At 38.5% G+C, this 21110-nt stretch overlaps 1 protein-coding gene across 1 annotated transcript in view; it reads right to left on the bottom strand.

Moving 5' to 3' along the window:
* Positions 1 to 21110, bottom strand: part of Dhc1 (dynein axonemal heavy chain 1) — a 154695-nt gene that overhangs the window by 73634 nt on the left and 59951 nt on the right. Inside the window, exons 19-27 of the mRNA XM_075289651.1 lie at positions 16145 to 16531; positions 15500 to 16085; positions 15208 to 15441; positions 8766 to 11443; positions 8454 to 8702; positions 4663 to 6231; positions 647 to 815; positions 420 to 572; positions 35 to 327 (exon numbers count right to left, since the gene is read on the bottom strand). Of these exons, the coding sequence (XP_075145766.1) occupies positions 35 to 327; positions 420 to 572; positions 647 to 815; positions 4663 to 6231; positions 8454 to 8702; positions 8766 to 11443; positions 15208 to 15441; positions 15500 to 16085; positions 16145 to 16531 (6318 nt within the window). The remainder of the gene's footprint in view (positions 1 to 34; positions 328 to 419; positions 573 to 646; positions 816 to 4662; positions 6232 to 8453; positions 8703 to 8765; positions 11444 to 15207; positions 15442 to 15499; positions 16086 to 16144; positions 16532 to 21110) is intronic.

The following is a 21110-nucleotide window of genomic DNA, read 5'->3' as shown; positions in this document are numbered from 1 at the left end:
TCAAGTTTTGTTTTTTTTTTTTGTATTTATTTACCTGATAACTTCTTTTCATACTTGCTCGTATGCCTTGTGGCGGTTCATTGGTAAATTTAATCGCCATTTGTAACAGACCAATGGGAAATTCATTGTGAGGCTCGGTGGTCAACCACAAACGGAATGAATCGTCAACATTTTCCGTTTCCACCAGCATATCAATAACCTCCGTACAAAATGGCAATGAAAGATGAACATTTTGCAAAAGAACCCAACCTCCGCCTGCCATGGAATCCATAATCATTTTACGTGCATGAAACTCTTGACCCTGACCCATTGAGACAGCCTTAAGAGCTGAGATGTCAATGTAAGAAGATTACATGGAAACATGATTACCAATTTGTGTCCCAATTTGCTCGGATGAAAAAAGCATGTTAAATACTTACGTATCTCTTTTTGTTTGGCCAAGGCAGAAATTTGCGTTGTGGGATCCGAGCCAATGGAGAGTAAACAAATAAAGGGAGTTCTAGGTTCCGATTCTGACCAGGTTAATTCCAAATCCAAAATTTGCATTTCACTGTACTCGGGACCCAGTGATTCTGGAAAGAAATAGAAAATCAAACTTATTCACTTTTTGATTTCTTTATTGGTAGTATATTTAGCAGATTTTTACCTTCAATATATTTTTTAGCTTGTGATATGGTACGATCTGGACACCACGATCTAATCAGTAGAAGTTTTCGAAAACCATCCAGTGAGGTTTGATAGCCACAGGGAATATCTTCATTTTCTGGTTTCTCCGATTCATACCATACTCGCCATTCTCTTTCATTCAATTCGATCTGCAAGGATAGAAAGGATACATATACAACTAATGAATGTGAGGTTTAGGTAACACTAATATTTGTAACGAATCCCTTGTACATGTTATGAATAAACTTATATCTAACCCACCTTCTACTAATTCTGTTTGTCAAAAATGACGAGAAGACATGTGTTTCGAATTTTTACATCCTTATCAGTTTGCCTTATTAGACATATTGGCAAAATAAATATCCGATTATGGATACAAAGGCTGAAAATACCCATATGTCAAATAAAAAAAAAAAAAACAAAAACAGTAATAAGTAGAAATATTTTTATTTCGCAAGTACTCCACTCCAATGTATCACGATAAATTGGACAATTCCATTCGGAATATTCATATGGAATTCAAAAGCAGACTTTTGGGGCTACGAATGCTTTTCCGAAATGCTTTAAGAGAATATGAAGTCCATTATTTTAAAAATTTTGGTTTTAGTATTTGATCGACCTTTATGAAAGACAATTTATTTTTTATACCCTCAATCATAGGATGAAGGGGTATATTAACATTGTCATTCCGTTTGTAGCACATCGAAATAAGACCCCCATAAATTGTGAGTCGTGGTGAAATTTCGGTTTCGAGTCGATTTAGCCACGTCCGTCCGTCCGTTCGTGTGTTGAAATCACGCTAACTTCCGAACGAAATAAGCTATCGACGATGGGAGCCACGGTGGTGCAAAGTTATGCCCGCTTTGCATACACAAGGTCGTGGTTTCGATTCCTGCTTCGATCGAACACTAAAAAGTTTTTCAGCGGTGGATTATTCCACCTCAGTAATGCTGGTGACATTTCTGAGTGTTTCTCTAAGCTTCTCTAAGTGCAATGTGGAACGCCGTTCGGACTCGTCTATAAAAAGGAGGTTCCTTGTCATTGAGCTTAAAATCGGGCAGCACCGATCCCCAGATTTTGCTTGCGGAGCCTCTTGGAGAAGCAAATTTTATCCGATCCGGTTGAAATTCGGTACGTGGTGTTTATATATGGCCTCTAACAACCATGCAAAAAATTGGTCCATATTGGTCTATAATTATATATAGCCCCCATATAAACCGATTCCCATATTTGACCTCCGAAGCTTCTTGGAAGAGCACATTTTATCCGATCCGGTTGAAATTCGGTACAGGGTGTTTAAGTATGGCCTCTAACATCCACGCAAAAAATTGGTCCAAATCGGTCAACTATTATAGCCCCTATACAAACCGATCCCCAGATTTAACCTCTTGGACGACCAAATTTCATCCGATCCGGTTGAAATTCGGTACATAGTGTTTATATATGGCCTCTAACATCCACGCAAAAAATTGGTCCATATTGGTCTATAATTATATATAGCCCTCATATAAACCGATCCCCAGATTTGACCTCCGGAACCTCTTGGAGGAGCAAATTTTATCCGATCCGGTTGATATTCGGTACATGTTGTTTATATATGGCCTCTAACATCCACGCAATAAAATTGGTCCAAATCGGTCTATAATTGTATATAGACCCCATATAAATAGATCCCCAAATTGGAGCCCCAATTGGAGGTCAAATCTGGATTTGACCTCCGGAGCCTCTTGGAAGAGCAAATTTTATCCGATCGGGTTGAAATTCGCAAAAAAGTGGTCCATTGGTCCATGCAAAAAATTGGTCCATATCGGTCCATAATTATATATAGCCCCAATATAAACCGATTCCCAGATTTGACCTCCGGATCTTCTTGGAAGAGCACATTTTATCCGATCCGGTTGAAATTCGGTACAGGGTGTTTAAGTATGGCCTCTAACATCCACCCAAAAAATTGGTCCAAGTCGGTCTATAATTGTATATAGACCCCATATAAATAGATCCCCAGATTTGACCTCCGGAGCCTCTTGGAGGAGCAAATTTTATCCGATCTGGTTGAAATTCGGTACAGGGTGTTTATGTATTGCCTCTAACATCCACGCAAAAAATTGGTCCAAATCGGTCAATAATTATAACCCCTTATAAACCGATCCCCAGATATAACCTCTGGAACCTCTTGGACGACCAAATTTCATCCGATCCGGTTGAAATTTGGTACATGGTGTGATTATCTGGTCTCTAACAACCATGCAAAAAATTGCTCCATATTGGTCTATAATTATATATAGCCCCCATATAAACCGATCCCCAGATTTGACCTCCGGAGCCTCTTGGAGGAGCAAATTTTATCCGATCCGGTTGAAATTCGGTACATGGTATTTATATATGGCCTCTAACATCCACGCAAAAAATTGGTCTAAATCGGTCAATAATTATAGCCCCTATATAAAACGATCCCCAGATTTGACCTCCGGAACCTCTTGGAGGAGCAAATTTTATCCGATCGGGTTGAAATTCGGTACATGGTGTTTATATATGACCTCTAACATCCACGAAAAAATTGCTCCATATTGGTCTATAATTATATATAGCCCCCATATAAACCGATCCCCAGATTTGACCTCCGGAGCCTCTTGGAGGAGCAAATTTTATCCGATCCGGTTGAAATTCGGTACATGGTATTTATATATGGCCTCTAACATCCACGCAAAAAATTGGTCCAAATCGGTCTATAATTGTATATAGACCCCATATAAATAGATCCCCAAATTGGAGCCTCTTGCAGGAGCATATTTCATCCGATCCGGTTGGTACGTTGTGTTGATATATGGCCTCTAACACCCATGCAAAAATTACTTCATTTCGGTCAATAATTATATATAGCCCCCATATAAACCGATCCCAAGATTTAACCTCCAGAGCCTCTTGGAGGAGCAAATTTCATCCGATTTAATTGAAATTTTGTATGTTGTGTTAGTATAGGGACATTAACAACCATGCAAAAATTGGTCCATATCGGTCCATAATTATATATAGCTCCCATATAAACCGATTCCCAGATTTGATCTCCAGAGCCTCTTGAAGGAGTAAATTTCATCCGATTCGGTTGAAATTTGGTACGTTGTGCAAGGGTATGATCGCTAAGAACCATGTCAAAATTGTTCCATATCGGTCCATAGTTATATAGCTCCCAGATAAACCGACCCCAAATCACACAAAAATTGGTCCATATCAGTTCATAATTGTATATAGCTCCCACATAAAGTGAACCCCGTATTTCACTTCTGGCTCTCTAATTACAACGCAACAGTTCATATCGGTAATTATTTATAAACTCTCCTATATAACTTATACCGATCAAGAATTGAATTATATGCGTATTTAATCGGCCTTTTTTGTTTAATATATACCCCGTGTGGACTAACTTACAATTTAGAAGAGTTTTAAGATACCTTGCCATTGGTAAGTATTACCACAACCCAAGGTGGAGGGTACATAAGATTCGGCCTGGCCGAACTTACGGCCGTCTATACTTGTTATTTTTTTCAATGAGTGCTATCCGATTCTATGTTTACGCGTTTGATCGAAACTGGGATTGGGCCTACAAACCTTTGTATGCGAGGCGGCCATGCAAACCATTGCACCACGGTGCCTTCCAGCATAAGAAGAAATAATCACATTTCTCATTATGACATCTTCGTTTTGTATACCCTCTACCATAGGATGGGGGCATACTATATTTGGCATTCCGTTTATAACACATCGCAATATTTGTCTCAGACCTCATAAAGTATCTACATTCTGGGGTGCTGAATTTCTGTGTCGATCTAACGGTATCCGTCCGTCTGTTTAAATTCGAATGAAACAACCTATCAACTTCATACAAGTAGTTGTTATTGATGTAGGTCGGATGATATTGCAACTAGACCATATCGGACCACCTTTAGGTATATAAATTAAAAATCTCCCACCTGATTTTATCTGTAATCAAATACTCACCAATTCCAAAACATTAACAAATGTATCCAATTTACTAATCTCCACCAAATTCAACCAGGTTATATCCAAAATCCAACGAAAAGGTTTTGGCTGGACAGCATTCAAATCCAATGAAGCACCACCTTTGATGAAAGCCATAAATTCTTCATGGCTAACATTACCATTGTGATAGTCAATCTTAATAGCCAACATAAGAGTGAACAACTGTTTGTGACGTTCATACAGACTGCGATTAGTGAATTTGTAGACTTCATAGGTTAAATATCTCAAAATTATTTGAATACGCTCTTCGGTAACATTCGATTTTGTGGATTTTGTTATGGAATTATTGAAGATAACCAAGAACTGTTTCAAGGCATTCTGATACATGGCATTGACATTACTCATTTCCACAATTAAAAAATACAAAATGGAACCTCTAGCTGCCACAGCACGAAATTCTTCACGAGCTTTCATAATTTTACGTTCGGTTACTTCGGCAATTTTAAGCTTTTCATTGACTTCTTCTGCAGTGGTTTTTGTTACACGTAACACTTCAATTAAATCTTCATCATCTACGAGGGAGCCTTGAGAGGAACTTAAGCGATATAGAAGATTAGCTTCCAGCTCCTTCATGTTACGTTGATTTTGCATAACGGTCTCGAAGAGTAGAACACGCTCAGCTTCCAAATCCGATTTTTCCATAAGAATAACTCTACCCAATAATTGATCTTCCAGGCCACGCATGGTTACGGTGAAATCAATAATGGAAGTCTTGGCACTAACCTCAGGACTAAAGGCTGGATTTGGTAATTTTGTTGTAATGTAAAGCATAAATCCAGGCATAACATCACATTCCTTATCTCCCACCAAGACCTTTTCAATACTACCCGATTTTATGAAATTCTTCTCCAAAACATTATCCAATACAGGATCCAATTCAACACCAACATCTTCGATAAGCAAAGGCCGCCCCAGGGATAAGGAATCCTCAAGATGGGTACGGAAATATTTATGATTCAATGAGGTGATTTGTAATTCATGTTGCTCCTCTTTCGATTTAATCCATATTTTACCCTGAGCCTGAGGATCTATCAACATGGGATAACTACTCGATTTGGTAGCAATCAAAGCATTTTGTACGGATAACTCATCATTGGGTAGACCTTGTAGATTCCATTCCGATACTGTTGAAGAATCGACCAACATGCTGATTATATTTAAGCCCGTGGTAAATGGTATAGCTTTCTGTTTCAATATACCCATCCAGGTTCGTATTAAATTGGATCGAAACTCTTGATTATAGGGACCACAATAGGAAAGGAAACCTGTAGCTAGCAGAACATCGCCTACCAGTTTTCCCAATTGGATTTTGAATTCTTTACTCTGATTTGTCCAACGAACTTTCTCATCCGAGAGGCCATTAATCAAAGCTGTGGCTGCAGTCATTTTGCGAAGACAAGCATTAGCGGCATCCGTCAGCCTCTGTTTTTCTCCCACAGCATTATCGTAGAGATTTTTCACAGCTTGCAAAGCTTCTTCACGTTCGCGTAATTGATCTTCAGCGGCTGCCAAATCGTCCATAGCAAGCTGAAAGGAAAGAGGAGGTAGAAAAAGGTGGAATTATTCTTCAAAATCAATAATAGATCTACGTTCCATAAATAGGGATTGAATTTCAACTATTCGCAATCATTTTATTGTATTTATCCAGTAACGGATATTTACACACAAATATTAATGCTAGAATTTTTCTATCTACAGAGTCCGAAAAAATTAACACTGAACCTTATGATCTTCGGCTACCCATTGTAATGTGACAAAATTAATTAATTTATTTTTTTTGTGGCGAACATGCATTGTTCATACATCCTACATTAACCACACAAGTCATCCTTATGATCTTCGGCTACCCATTGTAATGTGACAAAATTAATTAATTTATTTATTTTGTGGCGAACATGCATTGTTCATCCATCCTACATTAACCACACAAGTCATCATTCAGCCTAAGTCCTGCACAGTTTAGTGGCTATGTGCTGCTATACCTATATTCTCAACCAGTCCAGGCTTACATTGCCAATTTTTGGCAACCAAAGATAATCTCGGATAAGGGACTGACTGATTGAGACATACGGGCCCACAGTTCCACCACTGAAATATTCAGGCCTATTGCTCCACCACTGAGACCTTAGGTCCTACAGCTCCAACGCTGAGACCATCGGGCCTACAGTTCCACAACTGAGACCTTCGTGTTTACATTTTCACCACTGAGACATTCGGGGCTACAGTTCCGCAACTGAGACCTTGGAGTCTACAGTTCCACCACTGAGACCTTCGGCACTACAGTTCCACCACTGGTCTACAATTTCCACACTGAGATCTTGGGCTTACATTCAGCCTTAGTCCTGCACAGTTTAGTGGCTATGTGCTGCTATACCTAGATGATTTCTGTTCACAACATTAAATTTATTCGAGAAAAGCTAATTCTCAACCAGTCCAGGCTTACATTGCCAATTTTTGGCAACCAAAGATAATCTCGGATAAGGGACTGACTGATTGAGACATTCGGGCCCACAGTTCCACCACTGAAATATTCAGGCCTATTGCTCCACCACTGAGACCTTAGGTCCTACAGCTCCACCGCTGAGACCATCGGGCCTACAGTTCCACAACTGAGACCTTCGTGTTTACATTTTCACCACTGAGACATTCGGGACTACAGTTCCGCAACTGAGACCTTTGAGTCTACAGTTCCACCACTGAGACCTTCGGCACTACAGTTCCACCACTGGTCTACAATTCCCACACTGAGACCTTGGGCTCACAGTTCTACCAATCAGACCTTCGGGCCTACAGTACCACCACTGAGATATTCGGGGCTACGATTCCCTCACTAAGACCTTCTGGCCTGCAGTTCCCCCATTGAGACATTCGGACCTACAGTTCCACCACTGAGACCTTTGGTCCTACAGTTCCACCACTGAGACCATCGGGCCTACAGTTCCACAACTGACACATTCGGGCCTACACTTCCATCACTGAGACCTTCGGGCCTACAATTTGACTACTGATATCTTCGGGTTTACATTTCCACCACCTTTGGTAACCTTCGGGCTTACAGTTCCACCACTGAGATATTCGGGCCCACAGTTCCACCACTGAGACATTTCGGCCTACAGTTCCACCACTGAGAGATTCGGGCCTACAGTTCCACCACAAAGACCTTTGGGCCTACAACCCCCCACTGGGACCTTAGGGCCTACAACTCCCCCACTGAGACCTTCGGGCCTACAGTTCCACCATTGATCCTTCGAGCCCACAGTTCCACCACATTCGGATCTTCAGTTACCTCATTGAGAGTTTACAATTCTCCCACTGAAACCTTCAGGCCTACAATTCGCTCGTATACTAGCTAGTAGAGTCTCGCATGCTAGTCGTCATTAATACTAAAACCAACCGTAATCGATTACTGACCCGAAGCTGTTACTGACCGCTACCGATACCAAATCGACGAATCCACAACGAACCGAACTTCTCAGCAACGACCAATCATTTATGTTTCAACGAATACAACTATCTTCGAATCTCATCAACAACCGATCTCATCAGTCTAACATTTTTGTGCGCATCGGTGAGCCCCTGCACTTTTTGAATTTTATTTTTGCTCGATACGGTATGTCAAATATAGAATTTTTAAAACCATCCACATCTACCCACTCATATCCATTCATCCATCACCTAAACATCATCGTCCTTCAAAAGTTTTCAATTATCCTCCAACTACCATTGCCATCTACCCACATGTAAATTACCTTCAATCTTGCTTCCTGTAATGTAAGATTTGCCTTTAAGGGTAAAACTTCCTTGTTGACACTATGGAAAAAGCCCATAGCTTTTGTCCAAGATAGCAAACCGGCAACATCACCGCACACTCGTCTTGCCATATCCATGTTATAATCTTCCATACGGAAATAGGGTTGTAATAAATCAATCATTTCATCATTGATGGTGTCTTTAGGATAGTTTTGTAATTGCAATAGAAACGTAGCACTAGCCATCATCTGAAAAGAGATAAAGAGTGGGAGGACAATTCACCAATATTGTATGCAGTGTTTAATGCAAACCTTTAGTGACTCTTGCCATGAAGGCTTTGGACATGGTGTCCCAGAATCTGGTATACAAGGATGAAGTTTACGTTTGAACAGAATCAAGACACAATCCATAATACGCATAATTAAATGGGGAGGACGTCCCAGTTTACGAACTGTGGCAATGTGAGCCGGCTTAATGGTGTTCAAAGCCGATTCGGCTTCTTCTAAGGCTGGCTTAGCAGCTTCCAGTTTCTCTTCAGCCAATGCCTTCTCTTTGGCTATACAAGCCACCAAGGCTTCAGCTTTATCCTTAACGATTAACACTTGATTCTTAACGATTTCCGCTTGTCTTGCCTTCTCTGTAACCTCTACCAAAACGGATTCAGCCTTCTTTGAGGCCTCCACCAATTCCTCTTCCATGACCACCAAGTCTTTCTTCAAAATCTCCACAGAGGCAGAAGCCTCTTTAAGCTTTTCCAAACCTGTGTCCATTTTCTCCACACCATCGCCCAGTTCCTTTTGTTTCTGTTGATAGATGTTCTTATAGCCCGCTATAAAATTAAGATAGGATTTTGGGGTAACATGGGTGGCTCGTCGAAAACGTTGGAAATATTCCTGGGAAGTTTCCGATACGATGTCCTGTATAGAGCCCAAAGCGTTGACCAATTCTTCCTTGACTTGCGGTGTACACTCTATTTCAAAGTCACTCAGAAAGTGTCGTGACACGGAGACAAGAGCATCCTTGGGCCACGGTTGGAACCAATCGATGGTGCAGCCCGATACAAGGGCGGGGAAGCGTTGCACTCTCGACCGGAAGGTCTCTCCCACGGGAGAGAAACAAAAGGCCACATGAAGATTGGCACAGGTACGAGCCAAAAAGAATTCCATCACACTTTCCGGGGTGGCGGTTTTACGTTGATTCTCACGTTTCATGATGGGCGTAAGTTCCTGAACAATTTCGGCTTGTTCATCGCGCGAGAAGAGATTCGAGATGACACCTGACGAAAGGATATTATTCAAATACTCGAGGAAACCCTCCTCCTTAATGTCCATGTCGGTGAAGAGGAAGGTTGTGCCTTTACCTTGAACGCCACAGGTGCGGTAGAGAAGTTTAAGATCTTCCAAAAAGTTGGCCACATTGTAGGAACGCGTTAGGGCAATTTGGAAAGTTTTATAGCCGGCTATAAAAGAGGCCAATTTCGTTAGGGATTGTTTACCAGAGCCACCCACCCCGACCAGCATGACATTGCCACGAGGATGCCGTATGATACGAGAAATCTTTACCAAATGCAGCATTGCATCGGGAAAGAAGACCAGGTCCATCCCTGAACCTCGCACCATTTCATTGAACTGAGCGAGGAACATAACCAGACGCTCACGGAGCACTTCGTGAGAGGTCACCGGCTCGTAGACTTTGGGCAACTCCATGTCGGCATCTTCGCCCTCTTCGCCTGTAGGTTCAGGAGCATCACGCATAAAGTCCACGAATACCGGATTCGGCATGATCATTTGCACGTAATTTTCGCCCAGTTCCGAGCGCACCAGACAAGCCAATTCTGAACCGAACCACTCTTTGTCGGGAATATTTGTAAAACGATCGGCAAACACCCGTATGCATTCATGTTTCCATAGAGACATAAGCACGCTCTCCGATGTAATGACCGTGGGCAAAGTACCCACCATGCCCTGCCAAATGCGCGAGAGATCACGCAAACTGAAGACGTAATGAAATTTGGCCGGAGTTGGCAGCAGCTTTTCTCTTGTACGCTGCCACAAATAACGGGTGACCAGTATCAGTTTCTTCACCAGATTCCTTACTTCGGGAATGAAACATCGCTTGGTATTGTAATGACCCTCACCAATAACACGGAATATCTTATCGATGGACTCATTGTCCGGTATGTTACAATTGAAGACGCAAAATTGACGTTTCAAACGTGAGGGAATATCATTGCGTCCACCTCCAGGCAAACCCATGGCTGCCACATATTGAACATCCACAACGGTGGTAAAATCTCCAGGTTTTTCCAAGCTATAGAAACCCTTCATGTCCATGGATTGACGGACAATTTCATTGGTCACCTGATCACCCCATTCATTGATCTCCGGCAGATTAATGTCATCTATGAAGACAATCAATTTACGGCCTCCTGGTGGACCAAATGTAACACCCACTCTCTTTTCCACATAGCTCTCAATGGTTCGTTGAAATTGATAGGGACTTGTGGCTGAGGAAAAATTAAACGAACGTCCCATATATGTTTCCACATTCATTTTACGCATGAAATTCTTCATGATCACCGTCTTTCCAGTGCCCTGTTCACCAATCAGCATAACAGCCTTCTCCTGATTGGCAATGGTTCCTATGAGATAATCCATTCGTACATTATCCACAATGGGCACCAGAATACTAAGATAATCGGGTGTGGAAACTTCAGGATACATATAGGGTGTCACCAGGGTCTTCCAGGATTGCCAGGCTCCCGTTGGCGATACAAAAAAATCAAATATGGAATTCTCTGTTGCCGTACCCTTGGCATAATCCAAATCGGGAAAGGATTGTTTGACATATTGATTCATTTTAACACGATCCGATGCACTCAGATAGGCTCCCAAACCCCAGGCTAAAGCAAAGATATATAGACGATGTAAATGTTCTGGAGTACAGGTATCTTCTTTTTCTTCGACCACCGGTTCTTCAGCTGCTTCTTCTGTGGAAAGGTAACACACACAAAAAAGAAGAAGAAACAAAGAGTCAAAAATGTTAGTAAAGTTTTGGAGAGATTTAGTTTTAGAAGCAGAAGAAATATGCTGTATGATTTACTGGACGAGAACACATTTAGTTGAGTTAGTAGACAGACTTTTTCACAGACACATAGATGAGTAGACGAAAAATATTTAGGAAATAGCAGATTCAAAGAGCATTATTCGGAAAGGCTTTTTTCGGAGAATGAAAAACATTATACCAATATTTTCTAGTATTGTGTTCAAGCATCTTATCAGGGGACGGAAGTCGGTTTAAATATTGAGCCAATGGGGATTAAAAGGAGTTAAGCTCCCTGCGGGGTATTTAGTGGAGTTAAGCTTCCAGTAGAATATTGAGAGGAGTTAAGCTCCCAAGATGTAGTGGAGATGCGTTAAGCTCCCAGTAGTGCCTTCGATGGAGCTCCCCTTGTTGGACTTTAAAAAGGAAGAAAATTGCTGAATTGTTATATTTCAGAAAATTTTGATATAAATAGGAACTACGTCACCCTGCAAGCAAATTCTTCAATTGTATGCATCAGTCGAAAATGGTCATAGACTGCGGCAAATCTCTCTACTAGCTTACTGAACACTTCAATATTCTTCTCATACGGGTGTCATAGAAACATACCAGGGAAATTCAAAGCAGATGATTTAGCAATAGTACGAACTACAACAGCTATTCCAGAGAAACCAAAATTGGGACATGCAGTTATGTTCTCAAGATGTCCGTTATAAGGGAGTTTGCAAAAATGACGTGGAGGAAAAAGATTTGTTCAAGCACGCCTTATCTAAGGGTCCTGACTTATATGTCGCTGAAGTCAAATTTTGGGAGAATTTGCAGTGAACTGACAGGGCAGGAAATTGTTAATTTAAGAATGTTAATGCATTAATTTAAGACCTCTATTAGAGTTTCGTTTTCGACTCGGTTTAATAGTTTAGATCTGAATCGTTTTACCCTTCTCCAGATAATCGACGAGGATTGCATCTTGTAAATTCCAGAAAAGGATGGCCATCTACTTTCGCTTTTCTCGGAGTATGATCGCTGGGTATATTCCATTGTATCGAATATTTATGAACCTCCGGAGATACATGTTTCGTCGACTTTCACGAAAAAATAAATTAAGTTCCTCGAATTGCACTTAGAAGGTGTTAAACGATGCTCTGAAACGGTAACATGTAAAACGATTTCACTTGTTGATCGAACGCATCAACCATCGCGGTGTCTCATGTTCAAAATTTTGTGTAAGATATGACGCTCATCTGCAATCGTCGGTCTGCTACTATGGGATCGTCGAGTTTTCTAACTTTATATTCCTCCCTCTGGCGTGCATACAAAGAATCAATTCCCGTCTCAGCCGAACTACCTCGGAATAATTTTGGTGGTCGTACTCTGCTATAAAAAAAGAGGTCCCTTCTCATTGATCCAAGCGTGGAATCGGGCAATACTCAGTAATAAGAGAGAAGTTAATTACTGTGGTATGACAATGGACTGAACAGTCTTATTGAGCCCCATGTAAAGGTCTAATCTAAAGATCAAACACTGATCACAAAGTGGCTCTGCAGTATTTTGATCTATTACCGACGAAGCGTCGTCTTGAGATGTTCGACACTTTTTATTGCCAATCTTACACTTCAAAATATCCAACATATTGAGATTCGGAGATCTTGATGACTATTGTGCGGTAGAAATGAAACGAGAAGCTTCCTTTTAAAGCTTTGGTTAACGCATAAACGAAAAACGCATACGCGAAAAACGATGGTGCTCAATTTCCCCCGCTGCAGCGTGCATTTCGATGAAATATGGTCTTCCCTTTTCGTAGCATGATTTTTTTTACCGTATTTTTCGTCCACCTTTTAGAAGCTATGCAACGCTACCGGTATTACGGGAACGAGCAATCGTACGAGAAACAAAATATGTAAGGGCTCGAAATATAGCCACTTGTGGGTTTTCAGACAAATATAAAGCAATCACATTATCAGATGGGATACGTTCAGAGTGATCTATTGGTGGGTATGCTTGTTTTGGCAAACAAAAAGGGATACACTTCAGCAACGTTGCTATCAATCACTGTGTGGGCTGCACTTGTCTGACCTTAGGTCTTAGGTGATCCTAGCAGATCTCTTTCCTCCGCTGCTGAGCTTGGACTCCGTGAACAGGATTAACCTTGTAGCTTCTCATCGCTTCAGAAACAATATCCTCATGAATCCTGTTCAGACCTGCCTAGTATGCTGCCCGATTTAGAAGTTCTCTTATTTAGCACTGGATCTCGCCCTCTAGGTTGTGTAGATCAACCTTAAATTCCTGAGTTGTTGTCTAACTATAGGATGGTGGAGGAAATACTGCTTTGACAATATATAATTGTGTCTACGCATTGTTTATGGACAACAAACAGATTGACAGATGAACAAGATTGTCTCCCAACAGTTGATTTGTTTGTCGGAGTATTCATTCGGTATAGGCCCCATTCGGTATTGTGTAGTGCCAAATTTGTGCTTTGAAGTGACTCCTAGGGTTGGCAAAGACCTTGTGGTTACTTGTATTCAACAAGGTCGGACCCTAAACTGGATGTCTTATCAACAGAACTCACATTACCACCTTAGTGGTTACGTGACATAGAGCATTCTCCAAGCCCTGATAGGGATATAATGGGACGTGGACAGTTGTGGCATTAGCCTGAAGGCCATTACTCGGCGAGATGTCACTCAGAATGTCACAACTGTTGTCTCGTTGCTTCTTTTCCGATCCATTGTCCATATATTTAAATCCATGTCAATGCAGTTCTTATATTCTTCGTATTTGATTAGGGAGTCCAACACTCCACATCCACGCTTATATATGGGACAGCCTTGTGGGATGATGTCTATTTAACTGGCGGAATCCGATCCATGGGCTGTTTATTTTTCACAACTGACCTTAGAGGTCATCCAGGTCATCGAAACTCAAAACGATGCTACATAAAAAAAAAACTTCCATCTAAATACCTCCAACTTCATGCACAAATTTCGGTATTGATTTGCAAAATTTTTTTCTGCTATTAAATGTTTCATGATGTCCCACTTTATACTATCCAATAGGTCTCATGGGGATAGTATATAATCAACTGAATAGCATAAACATTGCTTTCATTGGAGTAGTAAATCCATAATAGGATTATTATCTATGGGAAATAAGATACATTCCTAACTAACTAATTCCAACACACAGAAAATGTTTTCCAAATCCACAGAAAAAAGCCTTTCCAACTAAAGCACAGGTGAGTAATACAAATCAAATGAATAGGTAAGTATATCAATAAGAAAATTAATATAAATAATGGTGCTTTTTAATTAGTTTTAGTAGAAGTAGAGCTGAGAACACAGATTAAGCTAAGGGACAGCCACCAAGACAGACAGACAAATAGAGAAATTCACAGATATACGTATATGGTAAGAAAGATAGTAGTTGCAGGACAGTGATAGGTGTTTAAAGAGATCGAGAGCTTAAAAAGTATCTGAAAAAGAATAAAAGAGCAAAAACAAACGTAGGGGAGTCGTGTACGTTACCATCATCATCTTCGTGCATTGAGCCACGTCGAGCTTCTTTCGTTTTTTCTGAAAACGTTTTTAAATTTAAATGAAATCGAACACAGATGGTATTGAATCACATATACAAAGATACGAAAGTTTTGAGACGACATATCTATCGAATATCGATGAGAATAAGTCCATTGGACTTTCGATATACACTTACCATCTCCACTCTCCTTGCTACATACACTAACAGCTTGTTCTTCTTCCTTTTTGACAGGGACCAAACCTTCCAATATCAGCAACATTTGTCGAACTATATTACACTGTAGAACCGGCATTAGGAGTTTTAGATTTTGAGTTCCCCATGTAGTCAATTGTACAAAGGTACGTTCAAATAAATCCCAGAAAACCGTTTTCTCTCCAGGAGCACGATTTTTAAGCCAAGCTTGAACAACTAGCCGAAAATATGTTATTAAAAAAGTGATTAGAAATAAATTGGCTTCAACACTTACTTGGCCTGGAATCCAAACCTGATGAACTCATATACACCATACCATTTCTGGATACTGTAGCTGGCGAAGCATTATCAATATTGTGCGGCTCAAATATGATTTTTACAGTTGGTGCCATGGTCAAACGATCACCATTGGCCAATGTCAGTGTCTTATTGTCATCCAATACAGAATTCAGATTTTCAATCCAAATACTATCGACTGGTCCATCCAATACCAACCATACATATTCACCACTTTTTAATTTCAAAGTTTTACGCCACAATGCCGAAAATATACCATCAGTCCAATCATTGGTGGCCACATCTAGACGACCAAACATTTGAGCTGCTGTTATGGCCTTTGGATTCATACGCATCTCTCTATGGACATCACCCATTTGGGTAAGGGCTTTCATCAGCGTGTGTATGCATGTGGACTTGCCCGCTCCACTGGGACCCAGAGTCATAATGCCGTGACGGACATTTTGGGTTTCATACAATTGTATAAGCTTTAGAACCCACGGAGGATGGTAAACCAAACTAGCTTCTTCCGTTTGTTGGGCTATGGCAGCTTCCAACTCAGGATAATTGGTCTTTTCGAGGGTCTGCAAAAAATGATTTATATCCAAATATGCTGAGTTTATATAAATCCTTGGCCTCTCACCTGATTGGGAAACAAATCGGAAACCAGCGATATGAACAATGGCTCGTCATCATCAATCAATTTGGAGAGATTCATATCACGTAAGACTCGCATCACAATCGTACTCTCGCTATCCTTTGAGTTCCTACGCTTTGCAGCACCCAATGTCCTTAGTACGGATAAAATATTTCGCAAACCAAAATCATAATGCACCTGTTTGGTCAATTGTTCCTCGCACAATTTGTAAAGGGTGTAGAATTTTCGCGCCAATGTTATATTTTCCAGAAAACCGCAGGAGGCCAATTTAACTCTGATAATAATCTGACGATCGGGTACCATCATGGCAACGGTACGAAATTGAATTTTCAGATTTTCAGGTAATTCCTTACGTCCAGCATAACCGGGGTTCTGAAAGGATGAAAAGTGATTTTAGGATTATCATATGGATTTCCTTAAAACTATGCCCAGGCCTCAACGAAAGTATTCAAACCAGTGAATCTTTAGCTAGGGTTCATATCAGACAATGTCTCTATCCTTATCCCTATACTATTCCTATCGTATCGCCATCATATGCCTGTTCCAACCCTATCATATCCTACTCCTATCCCTGTCCCATTCCTACTATATCTTCTTTCCTCCCCCTGTCCTTGCCGCAGCCTTAGACTTAGGCTGAGACTTAACCTTAGCCTTAGAGCAGCTTCATCACCGTTGTGCACTGGCTAGTATGTTGGTCTTACACACATAGGATCGTCGGTTCAACTGCAGTTTCGGCCAAACACCAAAAAGTTTTGCTGTAGACTATACACTTCCTATCCTATCCCTATTCTATCCTATCACTATATCATCACTATTGTAAACTTATCCCTATCCCTATCCTATCCTATTCGTATCCTATCCCTATCCTATCCCTATCCTATCCTATCCCTGTCCCTATCCCTATCCTATCCCTATCCTATCCCTATCCTATCCCTATCCTATCCCTATCCTATCCCTATCCTATCCCTATCCTATCCCTATCCTATCCCTATCCTATCCCTATCCTATCCCTATCCTATCCCTATCCTATCCCTATCCTATCCCTATCCTATCCCTATCCTATCCCTATCCTATCCCTATCCTATCCCTATCCTATCCCTATCCTATCCCTATCCTATCCCTATCCTATCCCTATCCTATCCCTATCCTATCCCTATCCTATCCCTATCCTATCCCTATCCTATCCCTATCCTATCCCTATCCTATCCCTATCCTATCCCTATCCTATCCCTATCCTATCCCTATCCTATCCCTATCCTATCCTATCCCTATCCTATCCCTATCCTATCCCTATCCTATCCCTATCCTATCCCTATCCTATCCCTATCCTATCCCTATCCCTATCCTATCCCTACCCTATCCCTATCCCTATCCTATCCCTATCCTATTCCTATCCTATCCCTATCCTATCCCTATCCTATCCCTATCCTATCCCTATCCTATCCTATCCTACCCTATCCTATCCTATCCTATCCTATCCTATCCTATCCAAATCCTATCCTATCCTATCCTATCCTATCCTATCCATATCCTATCCTATCCTATCCTATCCTATCCTATCCTATCCTATCCTATCCTATCCTATCCTATCCTATCCTATCCTATCCCTATCCCTATCCTATCCCCATCCTATCCCTATCCTATCCTATCCTATCCTATCCTATCCTATCCTATCCTATCCATGCCCATATCCCTATCCTATCCTATCCCTATCCTATCCCTATCCTATCCCTATCTTATCCCTATCCTATCCCTATCCTATCACTATCCTATCTTTATCCTATCCCTATCCTATCCCTATCCTATCCCTATCCTATCCCTATCCTTTCCCTATCCTATCCCTATCCTATCCATATCCTATCCATATCATTTCCCTATCCTATCACATCCCAATCCTATTCCTATCGTATCCCTTTTCTATCCCTATCCTATCTTTATCCTATCCCTATCCTATCCATATCCTTTCCCTATCCTATCGTATCCCTATCCTATTCCTTTCGTATACCTTTCCTATCCCTATCCTTCTATCTACTACTAAATAAAAAATATTGTTTTGCAGAGTTTGACCTAATTGTTTGGTTATTATATAATAAAATGTTTCTTTAAAGAAGTGTTTTATTATTTTATTTTAGAAGTTTATATTTTATTTTTTGATCACTCCTAATAAATTTATATGAATTTTTATAGAAAATTTTGTTAAAATTTATTCCTATAGAAAATTTTGTCAAAATTTTATTTCTATAGAAAATTTTGTCAACATTTTATTTCTATAGAAAATTTTGTCACAATTTTATTTCTATAGACAATTTTGTCAACATTTTATTTCCATAGAAAATTTTTGTCAAAATTTTATTTCAATAGAAAATTTTGTCAAAATTTTATTTCCATAGAAAATTTTGTCAAAATTTTATTTCTATAGAAAATTTTGTCAAAATTTTATTTATATAGAAAATTTTGTCAAAATTTTATTTCTATAGAAAATTTTGTCACAATTTTATGTATATAGAAAATTTTGTCAAAGTTTTATTTCTTTAGAAAATTTTGTCTCAATTTTATTTCCATAAAAAATTTTGTCGAAATTTTATTTCAATAAAATTTTTATTTTATATTTTATTTCTATATAAAATGTTGTCAAACTTTTATTTCTATAAAAACATTGTCAAAATTTTATTTGCATAGAAAATTTTGTCAAAATTTTATTTCTATAGAAAATTTTGTCAAAATTTTATTTCTATAAAAATTTTGTCAAAGTTTTATTTCTATCGAAAATTTTGCCAAAATTTTATTTCTATAGAAAATTTTGTCAAATTTTATTTATATAGAAAATTTTGTCAAAATTTTATTTATATAGAAAATTTTGTCAATGTTTTTTTCTTTAGAATTTCTATAGACATTTTGTCAAAATTTTATTTCTATAGAAAAATTTGCTAAAATTTAATCTCTCTGGATAACTTTGTCCTTTTTTATTTCTATAGCAAAAAAAAAATATTTCTATAGAAAATTTTATTTCCATAAAAAATTTTGTCGAATTTCAATTTCAATAAAATTTTTATTTTATATTTTATTTCTATATAAAATTTTATTTCCATACAAAATGTTGTCAACATTTTATTTCTATAGAATAGAATATAGAAATTTTTGTCAAAGTTTTATTTATATAGAAAATGTTGTTATAATTTCATTTCTATAGAAAAATTTGATAAAATTGTATTTCTCTAGATAACTTTGTCATTTTATTTCTATAGAAAATTTGTTCAAAATTTTATTTCTATTATAGAAAATTTTGTCCAAATTTTATTTCTATAGAAAATTTTATTTCCATAAAACATTTTGTCACAATTTTATTTCCATACAAAATTTTGTCGAAATTTTATTTCCATAATATTTTTATTTTATTTCCATAAAAAATGTTGTCCAAATTTTATTCTATAAAAAACGTTGTCAAAATTTTATTCCTATAAAAAATTTTGTCAAAATTTTATTCCTATAAAAAATTTTGTCAAAATTATATTTGTTGTTTTGATCTCAGCTTTACAACCATTGCGTTGTCCACACTACAAGAGTAGCTTAACCAACATAGGAGAAGAATGAAGTAAGAGGAAGCACACTCAAAATAAACCCAGCCAACTGCACTCACATCGATGAAGGAAAAGAAAAAGAAGAAAGGAAAAGGAAAAGAAGAAATGTTTGTACAAAGATTTATTTAGGCAAAGGCCAACTATCATAAACCGTTTTTCGGATGGTTCGAGTGTGGTTCACTTTGGGTTTTGTGAACTACACGAATTTATTCTGATAATTGGTTGATAGTTTTGCTGCAATTGGAGGATGCTGATGAGGAATGTGGTAATTCCGAAACGTGCAAACCATCTTGCAGTCTATAGGGCTTTGCCCAAATAAATATGACAAACATTCTTTTCCTCTGTTGGTTAAACTACTCTTGTAGTTTAGTCAACGCAATGATTTTAAAGCTGAGATCAAAACAACAAATATGATTTAAGTACAAACCAACAATAAAAAACAAAAACGTTTATCAAAATTGTATTCCTGTAAAAATTTTTTGTCAAAATTGTATTCCTGTAAAAAATTTTGTCAAAAAAAACAAGTTTTCAAAATATTATATATAAAAAATTTTGTAAAAATTTTATTTCTATACAAAATTTTAACCAAAATTGTATTTCTATAAAAAAATGTGTCAAAATTTTAGTTCTATAGCAAATTTTGTCAAGAATTAATTTCTATAGAAATTTTTGTCAAATTTTATTTCTATAGAAAATTTTGTAAAAATTTTAAATCTAACCTTCTCCCTAACTTTCTATCTACGGGAAAAGCAATTTTATCCTAAATCCTTAAATATACATGAAAGCTATTAAAAATTTCAATGAAATACTTTCTGATTTGAATATATGCCTCATACTGATTACTATCTGATTTGAATATATGCTTCATAAATGGTGGTTCACACTACGCAACTCCCTGTTAACAATCGACGTAAGTTAGAGGTCTTTATAGTAATTTGTATTTTTGCTTTTTAATAATTGTCGATGTTGTACCTCGTAAAGAGTACTTATCAGACCACCCACGTTTCTATTAGTCCAATAGACATGTCTGCAATTGCCACTATCCTCACTACCTCAAGGAAAGATTTTGTGAGTTTTTTTTTTTTTGTTTCAAAAATATATTTCTTAGAAAAATCTATGCCATAATTTCATTACCAATTGAAATCCACTTTATAACACCCAGTGATACGTGATTAATTTCGCCTACATCAATGCGTTGTTATGTTATGCACATAATTCTCATCCCCAGACCACTGAGATGAAGCAATTACTCGTGTACACTTTCAATTCTTGACGTGAATCATTGTATACACTTCATACGGGGATATTATTTGTGTGAGCTTATGCCTTGTAGGTGAATTTCAGACTCAACGACAGGAAAACATTAAAATATT

This window comes from Haematobia irritans, chromosome 1 (genome assembly GCF_050003625.1).
Source record: "Haematobia irritans isolate KBUSLIRL chromosome 1, ASM5000362v1, whole genome shotgun sequence".
In the NCBI taxonomy this organism is placed as follows: Eukaryota; Metazoa; Arthropoda; class Insecta; order Diptera; family Muscidae; genus Haematobia; species Haematobia irritans.
This window is presented reverse-complemented; position numbering and strand designations above follow the sequence as displayed.